Source organism: Cnephaeus nilssonii (genome assembly GCF_951640355.1).
Source record: "Cnephaeus nilssonii genome assembly, chromosome: 20".
In the NCBI taxonomy this organism is placed as follows: Eukaryota; Metazoa; Chordata; class Mammalia; order Chiroptera; family Vespertilionidae; genus Cnephaeus; species Cnephaeus nilssonii.
In genome coordinates this window covers 32,547,139-32,567,468 of record NC_137091.1, presented here as the reverse complement: position 1 = coordinate 32,567,468, position 20,330 = coordinate 32,547,139, and the positions used below count along the sequence as shown (strand labels likewise).

Here is a 20,330-nt window from a genome sequence, read left to right as displayed (position 1 = left end):
AAGTGATGGAGCCAGAGCTGGCTGACAAAGCAGGTTTCCTTGCCCAGCTGGCTTGGGGCAGAGGGTGGCAAGACCTCTGGGACGTTCTGGCATGAACTCCATCCTCCCTGTGGGGTTCATCACTTCTGCCTTGACCGTGGAGCAAGGAGGGAACATCCCTCTGCTGGAGTCACCAGCTACCCCGAACCTCTGTAGACTGGCTGTATTCCACCTCCCACCTCTGCACCAGAATGCCTCGTGTCCAGAGTCAGTATCTCTTCAGCCTGAGACCAGCTACCCATTTTGGATTGAGGGCAGGGGTTAGACAGGCTCGTGTCCTTTTTTTTGTATTTAATATTGCTTATTTTTTCTCTCTTGAAACGTGGTGCAAGAGCCTGCTTACAGTGGGGAGGGAGGGTGCAGGAGGCTGCAGCCTCAGTGAGCTGTCGGCCCCTCAGGGGACCAGAGTGCCTGCCCACCACCTGCTGCTGCTTCACTCTGCACCCGGCCTCCCAAAGCCAAGAATGACAGAAGCCAAGGCCTCACCCTGCAGCCTCAGGGACCTCTGCAGCTTGTGCTCATGTGATTTCAGCATGGTCGTTTCTGTAGTCTCAGCCCTAACCACGCGCCTGCAAGTCTCTCACGTCACCTGACCCTTTCCTTCTTCCCTAACAGGCCGATATTCTATTACCGTGGCAACACACTGATGGCTGTCACCCTGGGCCAGTACAAGGCCCACTTCTGGACCTGGACCAATTCCTGGGAGGAGTTCAGACAGGTAAGGGCGCTCAGGGCTGTGGGCTCTGCACCCCCCACACCCTGTCCTTGAGGAGGACACATCTGGACAGAGGAGGCCGGCAGGAGGCTTCCGTGCAGTGGTGATGGCCACGTGATCTCGTGCTTCCTGCCTTTTGTGTTTAACTATGGTAAGAAGGATTTGGGGTGCCATGGTATACTACAAGGATAGCCCCTTAGGGTCCTGGGCACCCCACCCTCCCTTAGGCTACCCAGTGCCTGGGGAAAGGAGGCCTCAGGCCAGGCTCAGACTCAGCAGACACCTCAGGGCCCAGGTGAACCCAGGGTGCCTTCCCCTGACCCCCTCTTGCTTGTCCCCCTCCAAGGCCTGATCAGTGTTCTGTGGCCTCTGAAAGGCTATCATACTGTCTGCATCATGGTGTCTGCCCCAAGGGCTTGTGGATCAAACGCCACATACATGCTGGGTCTGAGTTCTCAGCACACGGTCTTGGATTCTTGCTGCCTGTCCTCCCTGCCTTTCCCTCCTCCTGAGTCCTCTCTGCTACCCCCTCCTACGCACAGCCCCCCCTCCAATATCTAGGTCTTTAGACACAAGAAAAGCCTGCTAATGTGCCTTAATTGGGAGGAAAAGCAATTTAAGTTAATGAAAAATCTAAGTACTGGAACACTCTGCGGCACTTGGGATGCAAATTGCAGATTTAGTGGATCCCGGGTCTGGTCCTGGGCTGGGTGGGTGGCATGGCCAGGGGCCACCTGTGCAATGCGTGGACCCGGGTGCTGTGCAGACACAGGCCCTTGGGCAGAGCCAAGGACAGTGTGTGCTTCCTCCATGTGGCCCAGTACCGTGAACATCCCCGCCTTGTGGTCGGCAGCACCCACTGGCCTTGGGCAGGCTCACCTGGACCAAGCGGCCTGTGCATCTCCTCTGCCCTCTGAGCGCCTGAGTGTCCTGTGGGCCTCTCTGACTCTGTCACAGCCCCCGACCTGGTCTCTTCCAGAACTCTCAGAGTGCAGCAGGGCAGAGCCATGTCCCCGGGCCTGCACTCGTCCCCCCAGCCCCCACTTGGCCCTTCTGACTTGTGGCCACCACCTCCTGTCCCTGTCTCCTGATTTGCCCCTTTAGATGCCCAGGGGCTGAGACGCTGTAGGGGCACCTAAAAGGAGCCCAAAGCTGGCAGTGTGTAGACCCTAGGGGCAACCAAGTGGCCTCACATCTGCCTCCCTGCCCCTCCTGATCACACCCACAACTCCCCCCACCCCCAGGCCTCTAGGGTCCCCATTGTTGGCTGCTTGAGAGTCCAGGAGGCCCAGCTGGCAGGTGTGGCTGGTGTTCTGCTAGCCGCCCCCGGCCTCCCTGTGGCTTCCTGCTGTGTGGGCTCTCAGGGCCGGGTCCAATGAGTGCCGACCCGAGTGAAACACAGCCCAGCTTCCTCCCACCCAGAACTCTTTAAAAATGCCAGTGTGCTCAGTGGTTGAGCATCGACCTATGAACCTGGGCGTCACAGTTCGACTCCTGTTCAGGGCGCATGCCTGGGTTGCAGGCTCCATGCCCAGTGTGGGGCAGGCAGGAAGCAGCCAATCAATGATTCTCTCCTCATAATTGATGTTTCTATCTCTCTCCCTCTCCCTTCTTCTCTGAAATCAATAAAAATATATATTTTTTAAAGTCCAGTAACTGCACAGCCTGCCCTGACCCAACCATGTTTACAGTGGGGTTAGAATGAGTCAGGAGAGGCCACCTCAGCACAGCCGGTGACACCACCCCCACTCTCGCAGCCTCCCACCCAGTGCTCAGCAGGATGCCCTTCTTCCTTTTTCTAAGGGTCTGTGAGAGCACCTGGGTTGGTCTGGTCTGTATGGCTTTTGTCAGGATTCCTGAGAGGTGAAGCACAGAAAACTCTTTCCTCCAGTGTGTGTAGACATTAGGGGAGGCCCCCAGGGTGGACACAGGATCAGGCTGTGGGTTTACTGCATCAGAGCGCATTCGAGGAGATGGAGAGCTGCACTGCTGTTTTGATGGCCCTTCTCCCTCCAGGGGTCAATAAATCTAAGGGGTGCATGAAGTTCTAAAGTACCCCATGGCCATCAACAGCTCCCCTGAGTACCAAGGAGACTTCGATCCTCCTCCAGTCACTTACAGACAATGAACACATTAGGGACAGCTTTGTTCAGAGGCCACCATAGGGCCCAGCTGGGGCCAAACAGCCAGTCTGGGCTGGCTCTGCCCTGAGGGAGAGGCTTGAGGTACAGCCTAGCTGTGGGTGTTCCGGTCTGTGGTCCCCAGGTTTGGGGGACACCTGAGTGGACCTTATTAGCTTCCTGGCTGTGTGCTTGTCCTGGGGCATCTCGCACCCCCTCTAAGTATCCCTTCCCAAGTCCTAGGGGCTGCTGTGTGGTGGCCCACCAGGCCAAGCCCCAGGTCTTCCGTCCACTCATGACTGTTGGATGGTGGAGGAGGAGCGATGGAGCATCTTCCCTGCCGAACCTGATGCCGCTGTCCCAGGCAAGCCAGGACCTCCCACCATGGGGGCTGCCTGAGGCCCTGCATGAGAGGCCAGAGGAAGGTGCATGTGTGACCTGCACATCCAGACTCACTCCCCTGGGCACATTCATCCCCCTCCTCCCTTCCAACCCTCCAAAAAGTCAGTGCTGTGACCTGCAGGTTCCCTGGCTCCAAGGGGAGGAGGACAGGTGCAGGGGAGGGGGGCGGCTGGCTCAGCTGTGATGCTCCCAGTGTGAAGCCTCCTCACAGATAATAGTTTTAAGAGAAAAATACTGTATTAATTAGCAGAATCTTAATTAAATAGCTTATTTGATTTGCATCCATATTATAATCTAAGTCTTCTGTCTAGACTTAGATACTTCTCCATTAACCGCTCAGCATTTTTATGCTAAATACTAGGGGCCCGGTGCACGAAATTCGTGCACTGGGGGGTGGGGGTCCCTCAGCCCAACCTGCCCCCTCTCACATACTGGGAGCCTTCAGGGGATGTCCTACTCATGGCTTAGGCCCGATCCCCATGGGAAGCGGGCCTAAGCTGCAGTCTGGCCTCCCTTTGTGTGAGGCAACCGGGCTGGTCAAGGGAAGGCACCAGCCCCATCACCCTGCTGCTGCAGCCACTGCTAGTCACCACAGCCACCAAGGTGTTTTCATCAACACGACTCCAGTCCCTTCACCAAGAAAAAATGACAACTTTCTTTAGGCATTTTCAAGATGTGTCTTTCATAGGATATGCATTTCTTTTTTTCTTTTTTTTTTTTAATCCTCACCTAAGGATATGTTTCCATTGACTTTTAGAGAATGTGGAAGAGAAAGGGAAAGACAGAAGGAAACATCAAAGTGAGAAGAACACTTGGATTGGTTGCCTCCTGCATGAGCCCTGATCTGGGCCCCAACAGGGAGGAGCCTGCAACCTAGTACATGCCCTTGATCAGAATCAACCCAGACCCTGCTGTCGGCAGGCCGAGGCTCTATCCACTGAGCCAAACCGGCTAGGGCAGGATATGACATTTCTTAACCCTCCAGCAGCGGACCTTCGTTTTTTTCTCCAGAAGTGTGGTGGAAAAACCCTAGATCACCTTTTTGGATTCTTATTACCCAAGTTACTGAGAATATTACCAGTGGCATACAGGAAGCTTAGCCAATGGGCAGTCAGAAAAGGTGTTTCCTCTATAGTTCACACCAATCATCGGCTGTGTCCTGCCCAGGCCTAAAACCTCTGGCCAAAGCTTTAGGCCTGGGAAGGGGACCTCCAGCTCCCTGTGATTGCAGATACCACCCATTGGGCAGGGGACCCCAGCTCCCTGCAATCCACCACAGGAGCAGAACCCCTGGCAGGAGCGGACCCCCAATTGCCTGCGATCCATAGCAGGCTCCCCGCTGGTGCCCAAAGATGGAAAAGCCTCCGGCGGAGGCTTTTCCAGCCTTGGGCTCGGCCGCACCCCAGCTTCCCTGCCACGGATCACAGGAGCCGACCCCCGGTTGCCTGCGATCCGTCTTAGGCTCCCCGCTGGTGCCCAAGGCTGGAAAAGCCTCTGGCAGAGGCTTTCCCAGCCTTGGGCTCAGCTGCACCCCAGCGTCCCTGCGACGGATCGCAGGAACCGACCCCCAGTTGCCTGCGATCCATGGTTTCCTGGTGGGCGTGGCTGGTGGGCATGGCTTGTGGGTGTAGTGAAGGTACGGTCAATTTGCATATTACTCTGTTATTAGGTAGGATGGTTATTTTTCCCACTTTGCTCTCTAGCAGTTCTGCTCCCAAAAGGTCAAAGGGTCACCCCCTTTGGAAGCCCTGTGTGTCCTCTGTCGGCTGCCCCTGGCTCGGGAATTGACTGCTCAGTGCAGATAAATGGAATTTCATGGGCTCTAACTTCCCTACTTTATTGAAAAGCAGAATATTAACTGCTCCACTGACCAGCTTGTCCATTATAGACACACGGGGATTAGAGATGGTTTGCCTCCTTACAGAAAGCCTCTCAGTGAGTTACCATACCTGGGTCATGGCCACCTCGCCAGACCTGTCAGCAGTGCCCTGTGTTGGCTGGAGACTGGTGCCAAGTCTTGCAGGGCCCAGGGGTCACCAGTACCTCAGGACTGGGCCCTTGGCCTCACCCAGTTCTCCCTGGATGGCAGGGGCTTCTCCTCTTCCCAAGTTAGAGAGCCCCAGGGACAGCCTTCAGGCCTTGGGGACAGAGCTCCAGACCACAGGCCACAGATTGAAGGGAACCCCTGGCCCAAGGCCACCTTGGGGCCTCAGGGCTGCCCCAGGACCTGGGCAAGCTCAGGCCATGTTCTGGCAGAGGAAGCCCATTCCAGATGCTCATCAGAGGCTGCACCATGACAAAGCCAGGCGGCAGGGGAGGCCTTACACATGGGGCCGTGGGTGCCATACCTGAGCCTTGGGGAGCCTGGTGTGATCGCTCTCCATCTTTTCCTGCTTTCTTGAACATATTAACTATTGCCATTTTAGGGTCCCTACCTGTTAAGGGCATCTGGGTCACCTTGGGCCATTCCTGGCTCTGTACATCTCTAGCTTTCAGGCCTGCAGTCCCTCCTCACTGGTGAAGGAGTTTTGAGGGAATGCTGAGCCACGAGGCGGATGAAGTGGTGAAAAGCTTTTCTTTAGAGCAGCAACTTTCACCCAGTGTGCTGCAAATTTTAAAACATGCAATGCCTGACTATTTAGTCAGGGGTACTGACCTCTTTTCCCTAAGATTATCAAATAAAAATGACAACAGCCAACACAACAATAGCCATCCGGTGTGAATGAATCAAAATTAAACCCGGTTTTTTTGTCAGATTAGCACAAAATATATTTTTTGGTGTGCCACGAATTTCAGTTTATGTGTGCCATGAATTGCAAACGGTTGAAAATAGCTTCTCTAGAAATTAGAGGCAGTCAGGATGTGAGATGGGCTAAAATAATTTGAAGAAATTCACTCCCCCCCCCAAAAAAAAGGGGTTCCAAAAAAGTAGGAGATGGTACACAGGACATAATTTCTCAGCATCTCTGGGGCCAGGGTGGTGGGAAGGCTCCACCCTATAGGATCCCACTTCCTGGCCTGCTCGGGCCTTGACCCCTCAGACTTGTTTAAGGTGGACTGGCCAGCCTCGCAGCAGGAGCTTCCACACAGACGGCGCTCACCTCTTTCACCTGCCTCTTGTTTCAGGGCATTGATTTCTGCCCTGGACAGAATGTCTCAGGAGTCACCACCCACACGCAGGAGGAGCACACGAAGCTGCCCCTCATCTTCCACCTGGGACGAGACCCAGGAGAGCGGTATCCCCTCAGGTGAGCGGGCACAAGGGGGCATTGAAGCTGCCAAGGAAACATTAGCCAGGTGCAGCCAATTCAAGCACATGCCAACGCGCTGCGTTTCCTAGAAGGGACATGCACCCTGTGGACAGGTGGAGATGCATGCACGCAGGAAGGGAAGCGTGGGGCCTCCCTCCACCTGGAGCTCTGGGACCTGAACTGCGGTTTTCCCACGTGGGCGTGTGTGTCGTCGCCTTTCCTCTCCAGGGGCTCCCATCTCCCCCATTTGTCTCCGTTGTGGCCCAGCAAGACATGACCCCTGCTCCAGGCTGCCATCGGAGGTGGCCTCTGCGGAGGGTGACAGTCCCGGCGTGGGGTGGGCAGGAGCCTCTCCAGATGGCCACCGTCTTCCATGATGAGCAGCACTGGGGACATCGGGAGCAGCACCAGCAGCCCACTGAGGCCCTTCACCGGGCAGCTGCCTGCTGGGCCTGACTGAGCTCCTCCCAGTGAGGGTCAGGTGGGGGCCCTCCATGCCATTGGGGAACCCTTGGGGGCTTCCTCAGCAGCCCCTCGCTTTACTGGAGCCCGGGACCATGGGCACATGGAGAGCCAATGCCATGGATGAAATAGTGTCCCCCAAATTACGTCCAGCCGGGCTTTTTTTATAGGCAGTCTGGTGAGGACACACAAGCCTGCCTCGCAGCCCCCATGCCTTTAGCCCATCTTGCTGATTCCTCCACGGCTCAGGTGCCCTCGAGGTGGGTCGTATGGACAGAGATGGCGGCTGAGCCTCTGATAACGCCCTCCCCATGGCAACACGCATGGTGTGGCTTCTCAGACTCAAATGTCCACAAAAAGATTGATACAGTGAGCTGGTGGAAACTTGGTACAAACCCTGCCCCTGCCTCCACTGGTTGAGTGTGGCCAGATGGCACCACTTCCCACCTCTGCATTCCCCAAAATTTGAGGTCATGGGGCCTGCTGCTCAGAGCAAAGGTATGTGGACACACCCACCTGAGAGGGACCTCCTTGGATCCACGTTGTCATTATTCGGGGGTGCTGCAGTGTTTGGGCTTATTGCCCCAATTGGAGGGCCCCCTGGGCACCCAGCAACACCCCTACTCACAGCCCTACAGCACCCCATACCTGGGCTCCAAAAGAGGAGGCTGGGAGCTGCGTTGGGACGTGACTTGCCCGGGGTCACTTAGGGGCACAGCTCTGGGCAAGAAGATCCTGGAGCCACTGCCTGGACAGAACTGTTCGGGGCGGAGTGCAGGGCCTCCTGGAGCTGCCCGCCTGTGCTCTCTCACTGTTTCGAGAAGACTTGTCCAAAAACTGCTGAACTTGGTTAAGCCCACCCTTTGCAGTGCATTTGGCCAGAGTCCTGGAAAGACATGAAACACGCCTGAGACCTATTTCAAATAGCGTGGGGGCTGTGTGTGAAGGGAGTGCAGCCAACAGAGCAGGGAGCATTGGACTGGTGTGGAGGCCTGAGGAGCAGGGCTGACCTGGGGTGACAGTGTCAGATGGGCCCCAAGACAGTGGCCGTTGCAGCAGGGCCAGCCATGCCTGAGAGAAACAAGCTGGGCCCCCAGCCCCAGGCCTTTTCCCAGCCCACCTGATGGCCTACCCGAGTGTCCTCCCCACCTCAGTGACCTGATGCTCTCTCATCTCTAGCTTTGCCAGCACCGAGTACCTGGATGTCCTTGGCAGGATCACCCCAGTTGTTCAGCAGCACCAGGAGGCCTTGGTCCCTGGACAGCCCCAGCTCAATGTGTGCAACCAGGCAGTCATGGTAAGTGGTTTATGCGTACGCGGTTATGGGTGCTGTACATGGCAATTCCTGTGGGGGGCGTCCCCAGGACCCTGAAAGTGCTGAGGGGTCTGCATGCTCTGGCTTGTTATTCTGTGAAAGCGATGCTCTTCCCACCCCAACACACCATCTCCCATTGGTGACCAGAGGGGAAGGGAGGCAACTGACCTGGCCAAGGCGCTGCCGCCATCTCCTGGACCCCATGGGAACTGCCATAGCCTGGCCACCCCTGCAATGGGAGAAAGTGGGGGAGCCTGCACTGAGGACAAGCAGGAAGTATAGGTCAGCCTCTGTGAACAGTCACTGTAGAGGTGTGTGGATTTACGGATTTGTGAGCACGTGGGTATGTGTGAGCGTGTGCGAAGCCTGAGGGGCCCCTTACTTGTCCTCTCCATACCCCTGGCCCTCCTCAACCCCGGATGGAGGAAAGGTTCCATTCTTAGTTTTTGGGTTTTTTTTTCCTTTTGTTTTTTCCATTCTTAGTTCTTGGCCCCTCCTTCACACACACATCCCACCTCAGCCCTGGGTCCCCCACACTTACACCTCCCAGCTCTGCCCTGAGCCCCACTTACCCAGCTACCCAGTTCAGCCCTAGACCCCACTTACCCAGTCCCCCAGCTTAGCCCTGGGCCCCCTACACTTATAGCCTTCCAGCTCTGCCCTGGGCCCCACACACCCAGTCCCTCAGCTCAGCCCTGGGCCCCCTACACTTACAGCCTTCCAGCTCTGCCCTGGGCCCCACACACCCAGTCCCTCAGCTCAGCCCTGGGCCCCCTACACTTACAGCCTTCCAGCTCTGCCCTGGGCCCCACACACCCAGTCCCTCAGCTCAGCCCTGGGCCCCCTACACTTATAGCCTTCCAGCTCTGCCCTGGGCCCCACACACCCAGTCCCTCAGCTCAGCCCTGGGCCCTGCCCTGCTTCCAGCCCCCCCCCCCCCCCCCCACACACACACACACACACACACTTCTACCCTCTAGCTCACCTCTGGGCCCCCTGCACTTGCAGGCCAGCCCAGGTGAGCACTCAGTGCGGTGTTCTCTGGTCACTCTGACAAGAAGACCAGTCCCATGCAGCCCCTCTGGGACCTTGAACAGCCAGCTCCTCCCTGGAGAAAGGGTTCCTGACAATTCAAGAGCTTTGGGTGGGAAGTCGTGAGATGTATGAAGCCTGTCAGCCCTCGCTGGAGTGTGGAGCTTCTTCTCTGTCACAGCGGGTGTGCGCAGGTCCTGGCATTTGCTCTACTTGGAACATGGCCAGGGGATTGAGGCAGTTAGCAGACCGTCCCCTTGGATAACAGAGGGCTCAGGCCAGGGCCTGGGCAGGGGAGGAGTCTAGAAACTGCTGAGTACATCAGTGTGTAGAATAACCGCACATTCTCTTTCTGAATTTCCATTTTCCAGAACTGGGCACCCCCAGGCTGTGAAAAGTTAGGGAAGTGCCTGACGCCCCCGGAGTCTGTTCCTGAGAAGTGCTCCTGGCCCCACTAGCTCCCGTGCAGGCTCAGGCAGGCCCAAGCCTCCCACAGGCCCTGCAAGTGCCGGGGGTAGGAAGGGTCTGGTTCCCACACTGGAGGAGCCTCAACTGCCCTCCTCCCCGCCTACCTGATTCTGCTGCCTTGAGCCTGAGGCCCTGCATCAACCTGAGCTGAATGCTGCGCTGCCTACAGGTCTCAGTATGCCCACCTGTCTCATCCTCCCACTTGGCTCTTACCACCTTAAGACTGGCCTTGTTCAGGGCCTGGCCTCCATCCCAGGACCCAGAGGGCATGACTCACCACGGATGCCCTCAGCACTTCAACCCCTGTGTCAAGAGATGCTGTGCCAATCCTGTGTTGAACCCCTTGGTGCTGCCCAGAGCGGGCACCCCAGCCCCACCTCTCTGCACCACACCACATGGAGGGGGAGGAGGCAGAGGGCCTCCCTGACCCGGATCCTCCATAGCCAAGGCCTCTCCCACCCAGTGGCAACAGCTGATGCTGGTGCTTCCCTGGACATAATGTCAGCATCACGGATTGTCCACCTCTCTTAGGGATCTAGACCCCTAAACCCCAGCACATTGTGCGGTACGTCTGCGCCTCACAGGCGATCCCGACTGCCCTCCTCCCCTTGCCACCTGGTGTGGCAAAGCCTAAAGAGGCCCTTCACCGCCCGAATCGGAAGAGCCTGAGCAACCAAGTGCAGACCCCAAGGCCCCTGCCCTGAAGCCATGCGGAGTGGCGTCTTCCCATCTGCAGTGATTATCTTGCCAAAGCTCTATTGCTGGAAGTTGGGGAATTATGAAGAAAATGGTTTTCGAATAAAGTAACATGCATTTTAGCTCTTGTATTTTAAAATGAGTTTATGTTTGGGGGAAGTTGTCCCTCCTGGGTACCCTGATGGGGGGCTGCAGTGTGTCCCCCCTCAGCTTCCTCCACAGACACAAGCGACTGTGCTCTCAGGGGTGGGCTTCCAGCCAGGCCAAGCATTCCAGCCTCCTTCCTCCCCGCTTCCCAATCCAGAAAGGCGGGGAAGGGCTTCCTCCCACTGCAAACCCCCACAGCAAGCCAGGCACCAGGCACCAGACAAAGGCCTCCACCTCTGGCTTGGCCCCTCCCCTAGCCAGGTCATCCCAGGCTCCCTCCGAACCCTAGCTCACATCCTCAACCCCCTCCCCACTCTTAGCCCCCACTCCCCGCAAGCTCTGGGAGGGAAGGCCGGCTGTCTGTGCACACGTCCTCTAGTGTGCGCGCCCTCGCACCGCGCAAGAGGAGCTCAAACAGAACCTCCGGGTGTCAGGAAGAGTGGAGCTGCAGCGGCGAGACGGTGCGTGCGGGGAGGGCAGGGCCAGCACCCGCTCACTGCCTGGGAATCCCTGCCAGGCACTCTGGGGCCGGCTGAACGCGCGCGAGGGTTTCCCCGAAAACCCGCCGGGCTGCGGAGACGCAGTATTCCATCGACCTTGGCTCGCACCTCGGCCCCACGCGTACGTTCAGGGGACAAGAAATAAGCCGGCGTCTTCAAATCGAAGGCACCTAAGATTCGATGAAATACGGGACTTCCTCCAGGAGCCGGCCAGCCCCGCCCTGAGTGCCCCGCCCGTCCTTCCTGCCACCCAGGCGCCCCGCCCCTCACGGGGGGCCCCGCCCCGCTGCGGCTAGGCGCCGCCGAACTGTCCCGCCTGCGCACACGTGCCGTCGCAGCGATGGCGGACCCCCAGCTGCAGCTAGTGGCCCAGCGCATCCGCAGCTTCCCAGACTTCCCCACCCCGGGCGTGCTGTTCAGGTGCGCGCGGGCGGGCGCGGGCGCGGCCAGGCCACCGGGGACCGGGCGACCTGAGGGCCTCGCTGGGAGTTGGCCCCGCTGGCCTGGGCCGTTGTCCCGCGCGTAGAGTGGGGCGGTCTGGGTGCCCGTGGGCTCTGCCCCAGGGGACCGCCATCCCCACGCCCAAACCCGACCCCGGAGTCACCAGGCCTGTGCTTGCGCGCCAGGGACATCTCGCCCCTCCTGAAGGACCCCAACTCCTTCCGCGCTGCCATCAGCCTCCTGGCGAACCACCTGAAGAAGACCCACGGCGGCAAGATCGACTACATCGCGGGCAAGTGGAGGGTCTGGGGTGAGGGGGCTCTGGCCGCCTGGGGAGGATCGTAAGTTGGAGGGGTCACTGGGTCTGGGCCAGGCCCCAGGAGGCTGGTTGTGTGGGGTTCGTTTTCCCGAGTCAGGCAGAGGGAGGGAGGGACGGCTCCATCTCTGCTTAGGAGAGTCCTTTAGTGGGGACCTACCTCTAAGGTGCTTGGCTGACCCCTCTAGCATGGGCTGTAAGGATAGAACCGCGGCCCGCTACTTTGCAGCCCTGAGATGGGTTACAGGCCCCACCCCCTCGTTCTGAGGAATGGTTTCTGCCAGGTGGGTACCGCCTTGCAGGCTGTGGGGCTGAGGGCGTCCATTTGAAGACGCCGGCTTATTTCTTGTACCCTGAACTTACGCGTGGGGCCGAGGTGCCAGCCAAGGTCGATGGCATATAGCGTCTCCGCAGCCCCGGCGGGTTTTTGGGGAAAACTCCCACCCAGTTCCTAGTCTCCAGGGCTGGGGAATTTCCCCAGAGAGTATGTGACCATACTCCACTGGGGAAATTCCACTGGGTCATAGAGGTTTCTTGTTCTCCTTCTACAAGCATGTATTGAGCGCCGGCTGTGTGCCAGGCTCCTGACCCAGTGTAGGGCTTCGAGAAGGCCTGCAGAGATCAGGGAAGACCTGACTCCCCGTGAGAGCCCCACCCCCTGACCCTCCCATTGACCCCCACTGCCTGGAGGGCACAGCAGAGCTGATCCCCTCTTCAGTTGGGTGTGTCCCCCTCACCACACTTCCTGTTCCATCTCAGTGCCCTGCAAGAGGTGGCCAGTGCCTGTCACTGCCTCTCCTTCAGGTGCTGCTTTCAAAGACATGAGCCTGTGCTGAATGTGTCATAGCTATTACCAGCCCAGTTAAAGATAACAGCTGAGCTTTGGAAAGAGGTCAGGTGACTTCCCCAAGGATACCCAGTTATTACTCAACCTTGTAGTGTGGACTTAGTCCCTAGCCCCACCTCCTAACCTCCCACTCTCTCTAGCAACCAGCGGTCCCTATGCATGGTAGGTCAACATTCCCTAAGTGGATGGACGTCATTGGGCCTTTTTAGCTGGCGCCAACAAGGCCAGGCATCCTGTGTCATTGTAGTGACTACTTGTCATTATCCAGCCTGACCTGCGGGAACCCCCATGCTACTGTGCCACACGGCTGCTCCCAATAACCCAGCTCTCACCAACAGGCCTGGACTCTCGAGGCTTTCTGTTTGGCCCCTCCCTGGCCCAGGAACTTGGCTTGGGCTGTGTGCTCATCCGAAAGCGTGGAAAGCTGCCGGGCCCCACAGTGTCCATCTCATACACACTGGAATACGGGAAGGTGAGAGGGCTGGTCCCATGGACCCTCCTTCCCCAAAGGGAAAGTTGTAGAATCAAATGGAGCTGCCATGGTTGGAGTGGACATGGAAGCTCAGAGAGGCCGAGACACTGGGCCAGGCTCACACAGCCAGGAAACAGCCGGGAGGGTTGAAACCGTGGCCCAGATGGTAGCCCCTCATTAGCTCCTGGGCGCTGCACACCAAGACTGTTCTCAGAGATGTACCAACCACGTGCCTGTTTTCCACCCACAGGCTGACCTGGAAATCCAGAGAGATGCCCTGGAACCAGGGCAGAAAGTGGTAGTCGTGGACGATCTGCTGGCCACTGGTGGTGAGGGTCTCCCCGGAGTGAAGAGGGCTTGGCACTGGGGAGTTTTGGGGGGTGGAAGTGCCGTACTATGTGTGTGAGAAGTAGATTAGGTCCTCAACCCTAGTTTACCTGCTTGCCAGATGGAACCCTATTATATGCCAACTCCTACCTCTCCCTTCCACCAGGAACCATGCGTGCAGCCTGTGAGCTGCTGGGCCAGCTGCGGGCCGAGGTGTTGGAATGCCTGAGTGTGGTGGAGCTCACCTCGCTGAAAGGCAGAGAGAAGCTGGGGGCCGTGCCCTTTTTCTCCCTCCTGCAGTATGAGTGACCTCGATACCCTGCTCCACACCAGCTAGAAAAAGGAGAGGCCCGGACTCTGTGGCTACACTGACCTCCACTTGCTGTCCACCTGGACTTTTTATCCATTTCTGTGGTCGAGTTACTATCCAGCACCCAGGTCCTTCCTGCAGGTTCTGGAAGTGCAGAGGCCTGAAGCCGATAGCCCAGGGCAAAGCAAGCCCCAACTGCTCGGGTTTATTTCCATTGAAATAAGAACATGATTAATCAACTTTGCTAGAGTGGTGTTTCTTCGGGTGCCCAGGGTGGGATCTGGGCCTCAGGACCAAGAGGCAGGGGAGGTGCAGGGGACCCCATGGCTGCTCAGAGTATTTATATAAACTATTTACATATAACCTGCACATCCTCCTGTATCTTTAAATTATTTTGCTATGTAAATAGTTGTTATGCTGTATTGTTCAGGGAATTATTCTGTACCACCAACCTCTGCTGTGATGACACTGGGCCCATTAGGATAATACAGGATGAGCTCTCAAGATCCCTATGTTGGGGGACTGCTCTGGGGCGGGGGTTGGGGGTGTTATTCTGCCAACCACACTGCCCAAACCCATGCTGCCAGGAAAGCCACCCTACCCCCACATACCTGCACTCTGTGCAGCAAAGACCAGTCCAAGAGAAACCAGTTTAATGACGGCATGCTGCATGAGGTGGTTGTACCACCCACAATGGCCGGGGAATTCCATCCCCAGAGCCTGGTACAACGGCTGACCCTTGTGAGGACTCAGGAATGGGAGAGCAAAGTGCATTCTGAGAGAATAAAACAGGCACAGAGGGCCAAGCCGGGGCCTCGAGCCCATGTTTGCGTGTTGGTGCGCCGCCATCCGGCTCACAGCATCTCCTCGGCACGAGCAAGGCGAGCCAGCTGCGCGGTGACGCCCGCCAAGTCAGCAGCCTTGTCCAGCTTGACATAGGTGTCAGTTCGGATGCGGTGGAGGCTAAGCCAGTCAGGCAGCAGCTCAGAGAGGAGCTGCACGTGTTTCTCCATCTCCCCTGCAGAGAGAGGGGCCTCGTGAGGTGGGGGCCTGTCCCTCCCCGCAAACCTCTGGGCCTGTGTGCGCACCTGTGAGTGAGTGCACACGGGGGCTGCTCTCACCTCAGGGTCAACAAGCCTTCCGCAGTTTCAGCCCCTGCTTCCTCCCCCGCCTCCTCTGGGATAGACAAATCTATGCACCCAGGAGCAAAGGAGTAGACTGACAGGACCGAAGGACTGGGACAGGGCAGTGACGTCACAGCCTTCCCCAGGAGGTGGCTCTCCCACTGAGCCTGTCACAAGTCCTGAGCCTGAAGCAGAAGTGTCCTGCAGCTTCGTGGGACCAGAAGCCTCGGGGAGGGGGTGGTCTCATAGGACCTCCAGGGCAAAGGCCAGGTTTGTGATGGGGAGACAGCCTCAAGAAGCTGCAGGTTAAAGGGACTTGGGTGATCTCAAGGGTACTACGCCCATCCACTGCACACAAGCAGGTGTGGAGAATGGTGCAAATTTATGGTGCCCACCTTCATCTGGGACTCGGGACATGCAGAGTGGCCCTGCCCCTGCACCTACCTGGGCTCATGGCCACGCGGTAGCTGCCTACCATCCTGGCGCAGGCCACCTCCATGGTGAGCGCTGGCTTGCGCTCTGACACAAAGATGCTACGCAGTACCCGGGCCAACTCAGGCAGCCGCTCCAGCCGCTGCAGCCTCTGCTCCTGCTCTGGGCACCGCGTCATCTGTGCCAGCTGCTTCTGCACCTCCTTGGCCCGGATCTGCATTGGGCATGGAGAGTGGTCAGTGGACAGCTGTCCCCACTCCACCCCATCCCTGGACCCCAAACACTCACCCGCTCCAGCAGGTCCTGGGACACCCCCTTCAGGGGAGCAGGTGGAGTGGCCGGAGGGGTGGCCGGCAGTACCGGGCTGGACACAGGGCTGCTGGGCACAGCTGTGCGCAGGGCTAAGTCATTCAGGGCCTTCTCCATCTGGAGCAGGTCAGGGAGAAGAGATCAGAAGTCTCTCCTGGGAGGCCCTTCACACCCCATTTGATGGACCCCTGCCCAGGAGGCCCTGTAGGTCCAACCCAAGTTCACCCCGGCACATCAAAGACCTGTGCTGGGCACCTCTGGGTAGAGCCTGCCAGTGGGCTTTGTTTCGAACATAGGGAGGGCACATCCCACTACCCCCCAGGCCCACAGCCACACATGGAGTTTGTCAGGTGCCACATGGGGGTCAGGCTACCCTTCCCTGGGAGAAAGGGGCCAGTCTCACCCTGGGTGACATCAGACTTCGGGCTCGAGCCAGCACCTCCTGAGCAGTGGCCAGCGTCTCTGTGGTAGGTGGTTGGGGCAGCTCAGCAGGCTCAATGTCAGGCACTTCATCCACGTTGAATCGAGGGTGCCAGCGTGTCAGCCGGTCCTCCGGCACCACCATGGGGGGATTCAGGGAGGCCAGGAAGACCTATCCAAGAAGGGGATACCCGATGACCCTGGGCACATCTGGCTGGGGTGGAGCTGGGCTGTAGAGGTTCCCGTCCCAGCTGGCACCTTCGGGCATGAGTAGAGGACCCACCAGCACCCACTGTGGTTATCACAAGCCTCCCAAGTCTTGAGTCTGCATCCCTGAGCTCCCCGATCCTGTGTTCAGGTCAGAACCCCTCACTTGAGGGCCAGGGTCCCCACCCAGCCCAGAATCCCCATCCATGTGAGACGACGACCCACTTTGGTGAGTGGTTTAAGAGAACTCTAGAACGGTGGTCCGCGGACCACTGGTGGTCCGTGAGGTCCGAAAGGCTGGCAACCGCTGCTCTAGAATACAGCCTCTCAACAGGGCCTATTCCCTGCTGGGTAAGACGCAGCTGTGACAACAACACTGAAGGAGGGGACAGAGCCCAGGGACACCTCATACAACGAGGACTGAGCTGGTCATCTTGGGGTCACTAGCTCACCCTGTGGTGCTCCCGGACACGCTCCACCAGGTTCTGGCTGAAGACCTGTCGCCGCTGCAGGAGGCGTGAGGCTGTGAGCTGGGGGGCCACGTTGCCAACCTCTGCAGAGAGAGTCCAAGCCTGAGCTCCGAGCCCCTGGACTCGAACCACTGGGGCGCCCACCCCACACCACAGGTCTCAGACGAGGGGCCCAGTGCCCTCACATCCATGTTCAAAACTGCAGTGTCACAGGTGGGGAAACCAAGGCTCAGAGATGAGTGGACTCAGCCACAGCACACTGACCCTGATCCAACAGCGGCTCGATGGTGAGCTGGTAATCAGACCTCTTAACGTTGTCCTTGAAGGTGGGGATGTTGCGCTCCTGGCGGAAGCGGTAGGAGGAAGGATACACAGTTTTGATCTGGCCCACATTGCGCTCTTCAAAGCGCCTAATGGGAAGAGGGTGTCAGGGGTCAGTCGGCTTCCACTGTAGAACAAGGTTCCCACCCAACAAGGGACTCCACTCACTTCCGCATCATGTCCTGGACACCCTGCTTGACCTTGGCAAAGGTCACGGTCTCCGAGCGGTTGTAGAGCATGCTGACAATGGTGTCCATGCTGCGGAACATCTCAGCCAACACCTGGTACTTGTAAGGCAGCACGAGGCCAGGAGGCCCTGGCTGGGCCAGGGCATGGAAGCGTTGATAGGCGGGTGCCTTCTCTTCGCTGCAGGGAGGGAGCCAGGCCTTGAGAGAAGCATCAGACCCACATCCCCTCCAGGACCCAGTGGCTGGCAAAGCAGCCGGGGACACCCCAGAGCTGGGGCTTGCAAAACTGCCCCCACGACACACTGCGTACCAGTTGACAAATTCCTTATATGCCCAGCTCCCCATCATAAGCACTATCAGGGATGGAGAGAGAAAAGGGTGGCTTCAAACCCAGCTCCACCATGCCCCTGGCCATCCTAAGCCCTGGTTTCTGCATCTCTTAAGAGGCACGTGACAACCTCAGGACCTGGGGAGGACGAACACAATGATAGAAAGCAAATGCCCAATCACCACGGGCTATCATTTGAAATCCATAAGGGTCCACTGAGGCAGGAACTGGCACCCTCTTAGATGAAAGAGGGTGAAGAGCTAGTGACTGGCACTAAGACCTGAGTGTCCTATCCACTGTGCTGGCTCCCTGATGGAGCAGCCCCAGACCTGTGCCCAGCCCTATCCCTACCAGGCCTCCCACCAGCCTACCCATTCCTGGGGTGCCTCCCACCCAACTCACCATGGCCCTGCTGGGTGCTCCTTGGCCTCCAGCGCACTGGGTTGCCCGGCATCATTCCCCTGGGCACTTGCCCTCAGTTCCTGGGCCCGAGCCCCCAGCTCCCGGGCCCGCTGCAGGCAGGACTTGAGTTCAGAGAAGGTGACTTTCGAGGGGACCTGTAGACACAGGACGCTGTCAGCCAGCCAGTTACCCCAAACCCGCCTCCCCAGCCCTTGGTCCAGCCTCCTCACCTTGTCCTTCTGGGGTGCCAGTTTGGGCAGCTGGCCTGCTGAGAGGGCAGCCTTCTTTGTCTTCTTGCTCCGAGGGGAGTACTCTGGGGAGTCAGGGGCAGCTGGGGAGCCAGGGCCAGCTGGGGAGCCAGGGCCAGGGACCTGAAAGAAAGGACCCCAAAGGTGAACAAATGACAAGACCCTGTGGTGTACTGGCTCTACAGAAAAAGGACTTTCTGCTGCCCTCAGTCCGGCCTCTCAGAACCACCCCTGTTAAGAGAGGGGCCTGGCCCACCCACCTGTTCATTCTTCTCAGGACAGTAACCAAGGCTTGACCCCTAATCCCGCCTTGCAGACGGGCCTGGCATTTACCAGCCCGCCCAGCTCTGGCTCTCCTCCGGCACCAGTCAGACTCCCCGGCTCCCTGCTCAAAGTTTCTTCCCCGTCCCTCAATGCAAGTCCTCTCCTTACGGTGGCCACAGGACACCGGCCTGGCAACTCGGGCTTAGCTCGGGCAATGCCTCTCAGCCAGTTCTCTCCGCCCAGGGCACGACTCGGTTCTTCCACTTGGGGTCTCTGTGTATCCTCTGCAACCAGCCACCTGGTCTGCGTCCTCCCTCCGAGCCAGGTCTCTGCAGAAGCCCTCCCCTGCCTGCCCCCACCGCATGTTTCTCCCCTCCCCGCACGGCCCCGGCCACCCCACGCCCTCACCACACTGGCGGGCAGCCTCAGCCTCCTGCGCGCAGACGGCGCGGGCTCGTCGCGCGTGGGCTCGTCGCTCGCAGGCTCGGCAGGCGGGCGGGCGCGCTTGCGGCTGCCACCCGAGGTGGGAACCTGGGCGCGAAGGGCGGACTTGGCGGGGCTGGGGGTGCGCCAGGTCGGCTTGGCCCGCAAAGACGGGGCGCGGGGACCAGGGCGGCGGCGCGCGAAGAAGTCGGTGAGGCGGCGCTGCGCCATGGCGAGGCTGGGAGCCGGGCAGCGGGAGCCGAGCGGCGGGAGCTGGGCGGCGGGAGCCTGGCAGCAGACGGAAGTGGCGCCACTCTTCGCGCCGATTTTCGCGCCACGCGTGGCCCCGCCCCCTCCGCGGGCGGAACCATCGGCGTGGGGGTGGGGGGGAATGGGAAATGGACGCGCCCAGGCGCCTGCGCGCTGGTGCTCTCAGGCTGCGCCGGCTGCGCGCACGCGTCGCAGCACTGTGCTAGCCGCGGGGTTTGGAGGTGTCTGCTGCATCTGTGGGGTCGGGTCTACGTGAGATACCGCGGTTCCAGTGGACACCAAGCCAGTACAGTACGGGAAAACGATATAGTGTGTTTAACAGGAAAATGTTACGCTATTTACAGCTTAAATGTAATTACAGTACAATAAACAGTAACTGCGCTTGGCAGGGGCGCTGCGCTAGGTCGTGTGGCTGCGCCTGTCACCGGCTGTGCACGTGACGGGGTCGGGGCACCCCAGACTACAGACAAGGAAACAGGCCCTGGTCGTGGGCGATTTGTCCAAGGCCCCCCACCCCCCAGCTGGAGAGTGACCTGGGGAGAGAGTACACCTCAGAAAGAAAAATATTCTGGAATTAGAGAAATATACAAAAACTACTGAATTATACACTTTTTAAAAGAGTGAACTTCATTATGTGAATTATATCTCAAGCTATTTATTTTTGAGAGTTGCTTTCAAAGTAGTTGAAGTGTTAGTTCTTCAAACCTGATGCTTAGGTTATCTGGAAAACATGAGAGCCTGATGCCAGATAAGCAAGGCTCAATGCCTGTGTGATTCCCATCACAGAAAAATGCTGTTCCTCCGGTCCTGAAGTGAGTCTGCAGATCTGGGAGAAAGAGAAACCACAAAGGTTGGCTTTGGGAGGGGGGAAGGGCTGAGAGAAGGGCTTTACTTTGGCAAGTTTTCTGTAAAGAGCATGAATTTTGCCTATAAGAAAAAAGTTAAACAAATGTCAGTTAGGTGAGGCCATTGGTGCTTGCAAAATGACAAGAGTGAGAAAATTGGAGGTTGATGCAACAAGTGAAGCATCAAGTTTCCCATATGTAAAAGAGGAGACAGCAGCT

General features: G+C 58.2%; 3 protein-coding genes across 3 annotated transcripts in view; 2 read left to right on the top strand and 1 right to left on the bottom strand.

Annotated features, from left to right (window-relative positions):
• GALNS (galactosamine (N-acetyl)-6-sulfatase) overlaps positions 1–10,640 on the top strand; it is a 31,394-nt gene extending 20,754 nt beyond the window's left edge. Inside the window, exons 11-14 of the mRNA XM_079800170.1 lie at positions 655–757; positions 6,403–6,524; positions 8,169–8,286; positions 9,708–10,640. Of these exons, the coding sequence (XP_079656296.1) occupies positions 655–757; positions 6,403–6,524; positions 8,169–8,286; positions 9,708–9,794 (430 nt within the window). The 3' untranslated portion in view covers positions 9,795–10,640. The remainder of the gene's footprint in view (positions 1–654; positions 758–6,402; positions 6,525–8,168; positions 8,287–9,707) is intronic.
• Positions 10,641–11,135: 495 nt separating this feature from the next.
• On the top strand, positions 11,136–14,103 carry APRT (adenine phosphoribosyltransferase). The gene is made up of 5 exons (XM_079800171.1): positions 11,136–11,567; positions 11,774–11,880; positions 13,090–13,223; positions 13,474–13,552; positions 13,717–14,103. The coding sequence occupies exons 1-5, from the start codon at positions 11,488–11,490 to the stop codon at positions 13,857–13,859; spliced, it is 543 nt and encodes a 180-aa protein (XP_079656297.1). The 5' UTR covers positions 11,136–11,487; the 3' UTR covers positions 13,860–14,103.
• A 150-nt stretch (positions 14,104–14,253) lies between these two features.
• Positions 14,254–19,322, bottom strand: CDT1 (chromatin licensing and DNA replication factor 1). The gene is made up of 10 exons (XM_079800168.1): positions 18,982–19,322; positions 18,292–18,432; positions 18,062–18,216; positions 17,312–17,509; positions 17,087–17,232; positions 16,805–16,905; positions 16,129–16,317; positions 15,705–15,842; positions 15,429–15,630; positions 14,254–14,878 (listed from the first exon to the last, which is right to left on the bottom strand). The coding sequence occupies exons 1-10, from the start codon at positions 19,225–19,227 to the stop codon at positions 14,715–14,717; spliced, it is 1,680 nt and encodes a 559-aa protein (XP_079656294.1). The 5' UTR covers positions 19,228–19,322; the 3' UTR covers positions 14,254–14,714.
• Positions 19,323–20,330: the final 1,008 nt, after the last annotated feature.

Coding starts and splice junctions, on each gene's coding strand:
- CDT1 (XM_079800168.1), bottom strand. CDS start 19,227: ATGGCGCAGCGCCGCCTCACCGACTTCTTCGCGCGCCGCCGCCCTGGT. Junction 17,233..17,311: donor GTCCAGGACATGATGCGGAA/GTGAGTGGAGTC, acceptor TCTTCCCATTAG/GCGCTTTGAAGAGCGCAATG. Junction 16,906..17,086: donor CGAGCCGCTGTTGGATCAGG/GTCAGTGTGCTG, acceptor CTCTCTCTGCAG/AGGTTGGCAACGTGGCCCCC.
- APRT (XM_079800171.1), top strand. CDS start 11,488: ATGGCGGACCCCCAGCTGCAGCTAGTGGCCCAGCGCATCCGCAGCTTC. Junction 13,224..13,473: donor ACACACTGGAATACGGGAAG/GTGAGAGGGCTG, acceptor TTCCACCCACAG/GCTGACCTGGAAATCCAGAG. Junction 13,553..13,716: donor CGATCTGCTGGCCACTGGTG/GTGAGGGTCTCC, acceptor CCCTTCCACCAG/GAACCATGCGTGCAGCCTGT.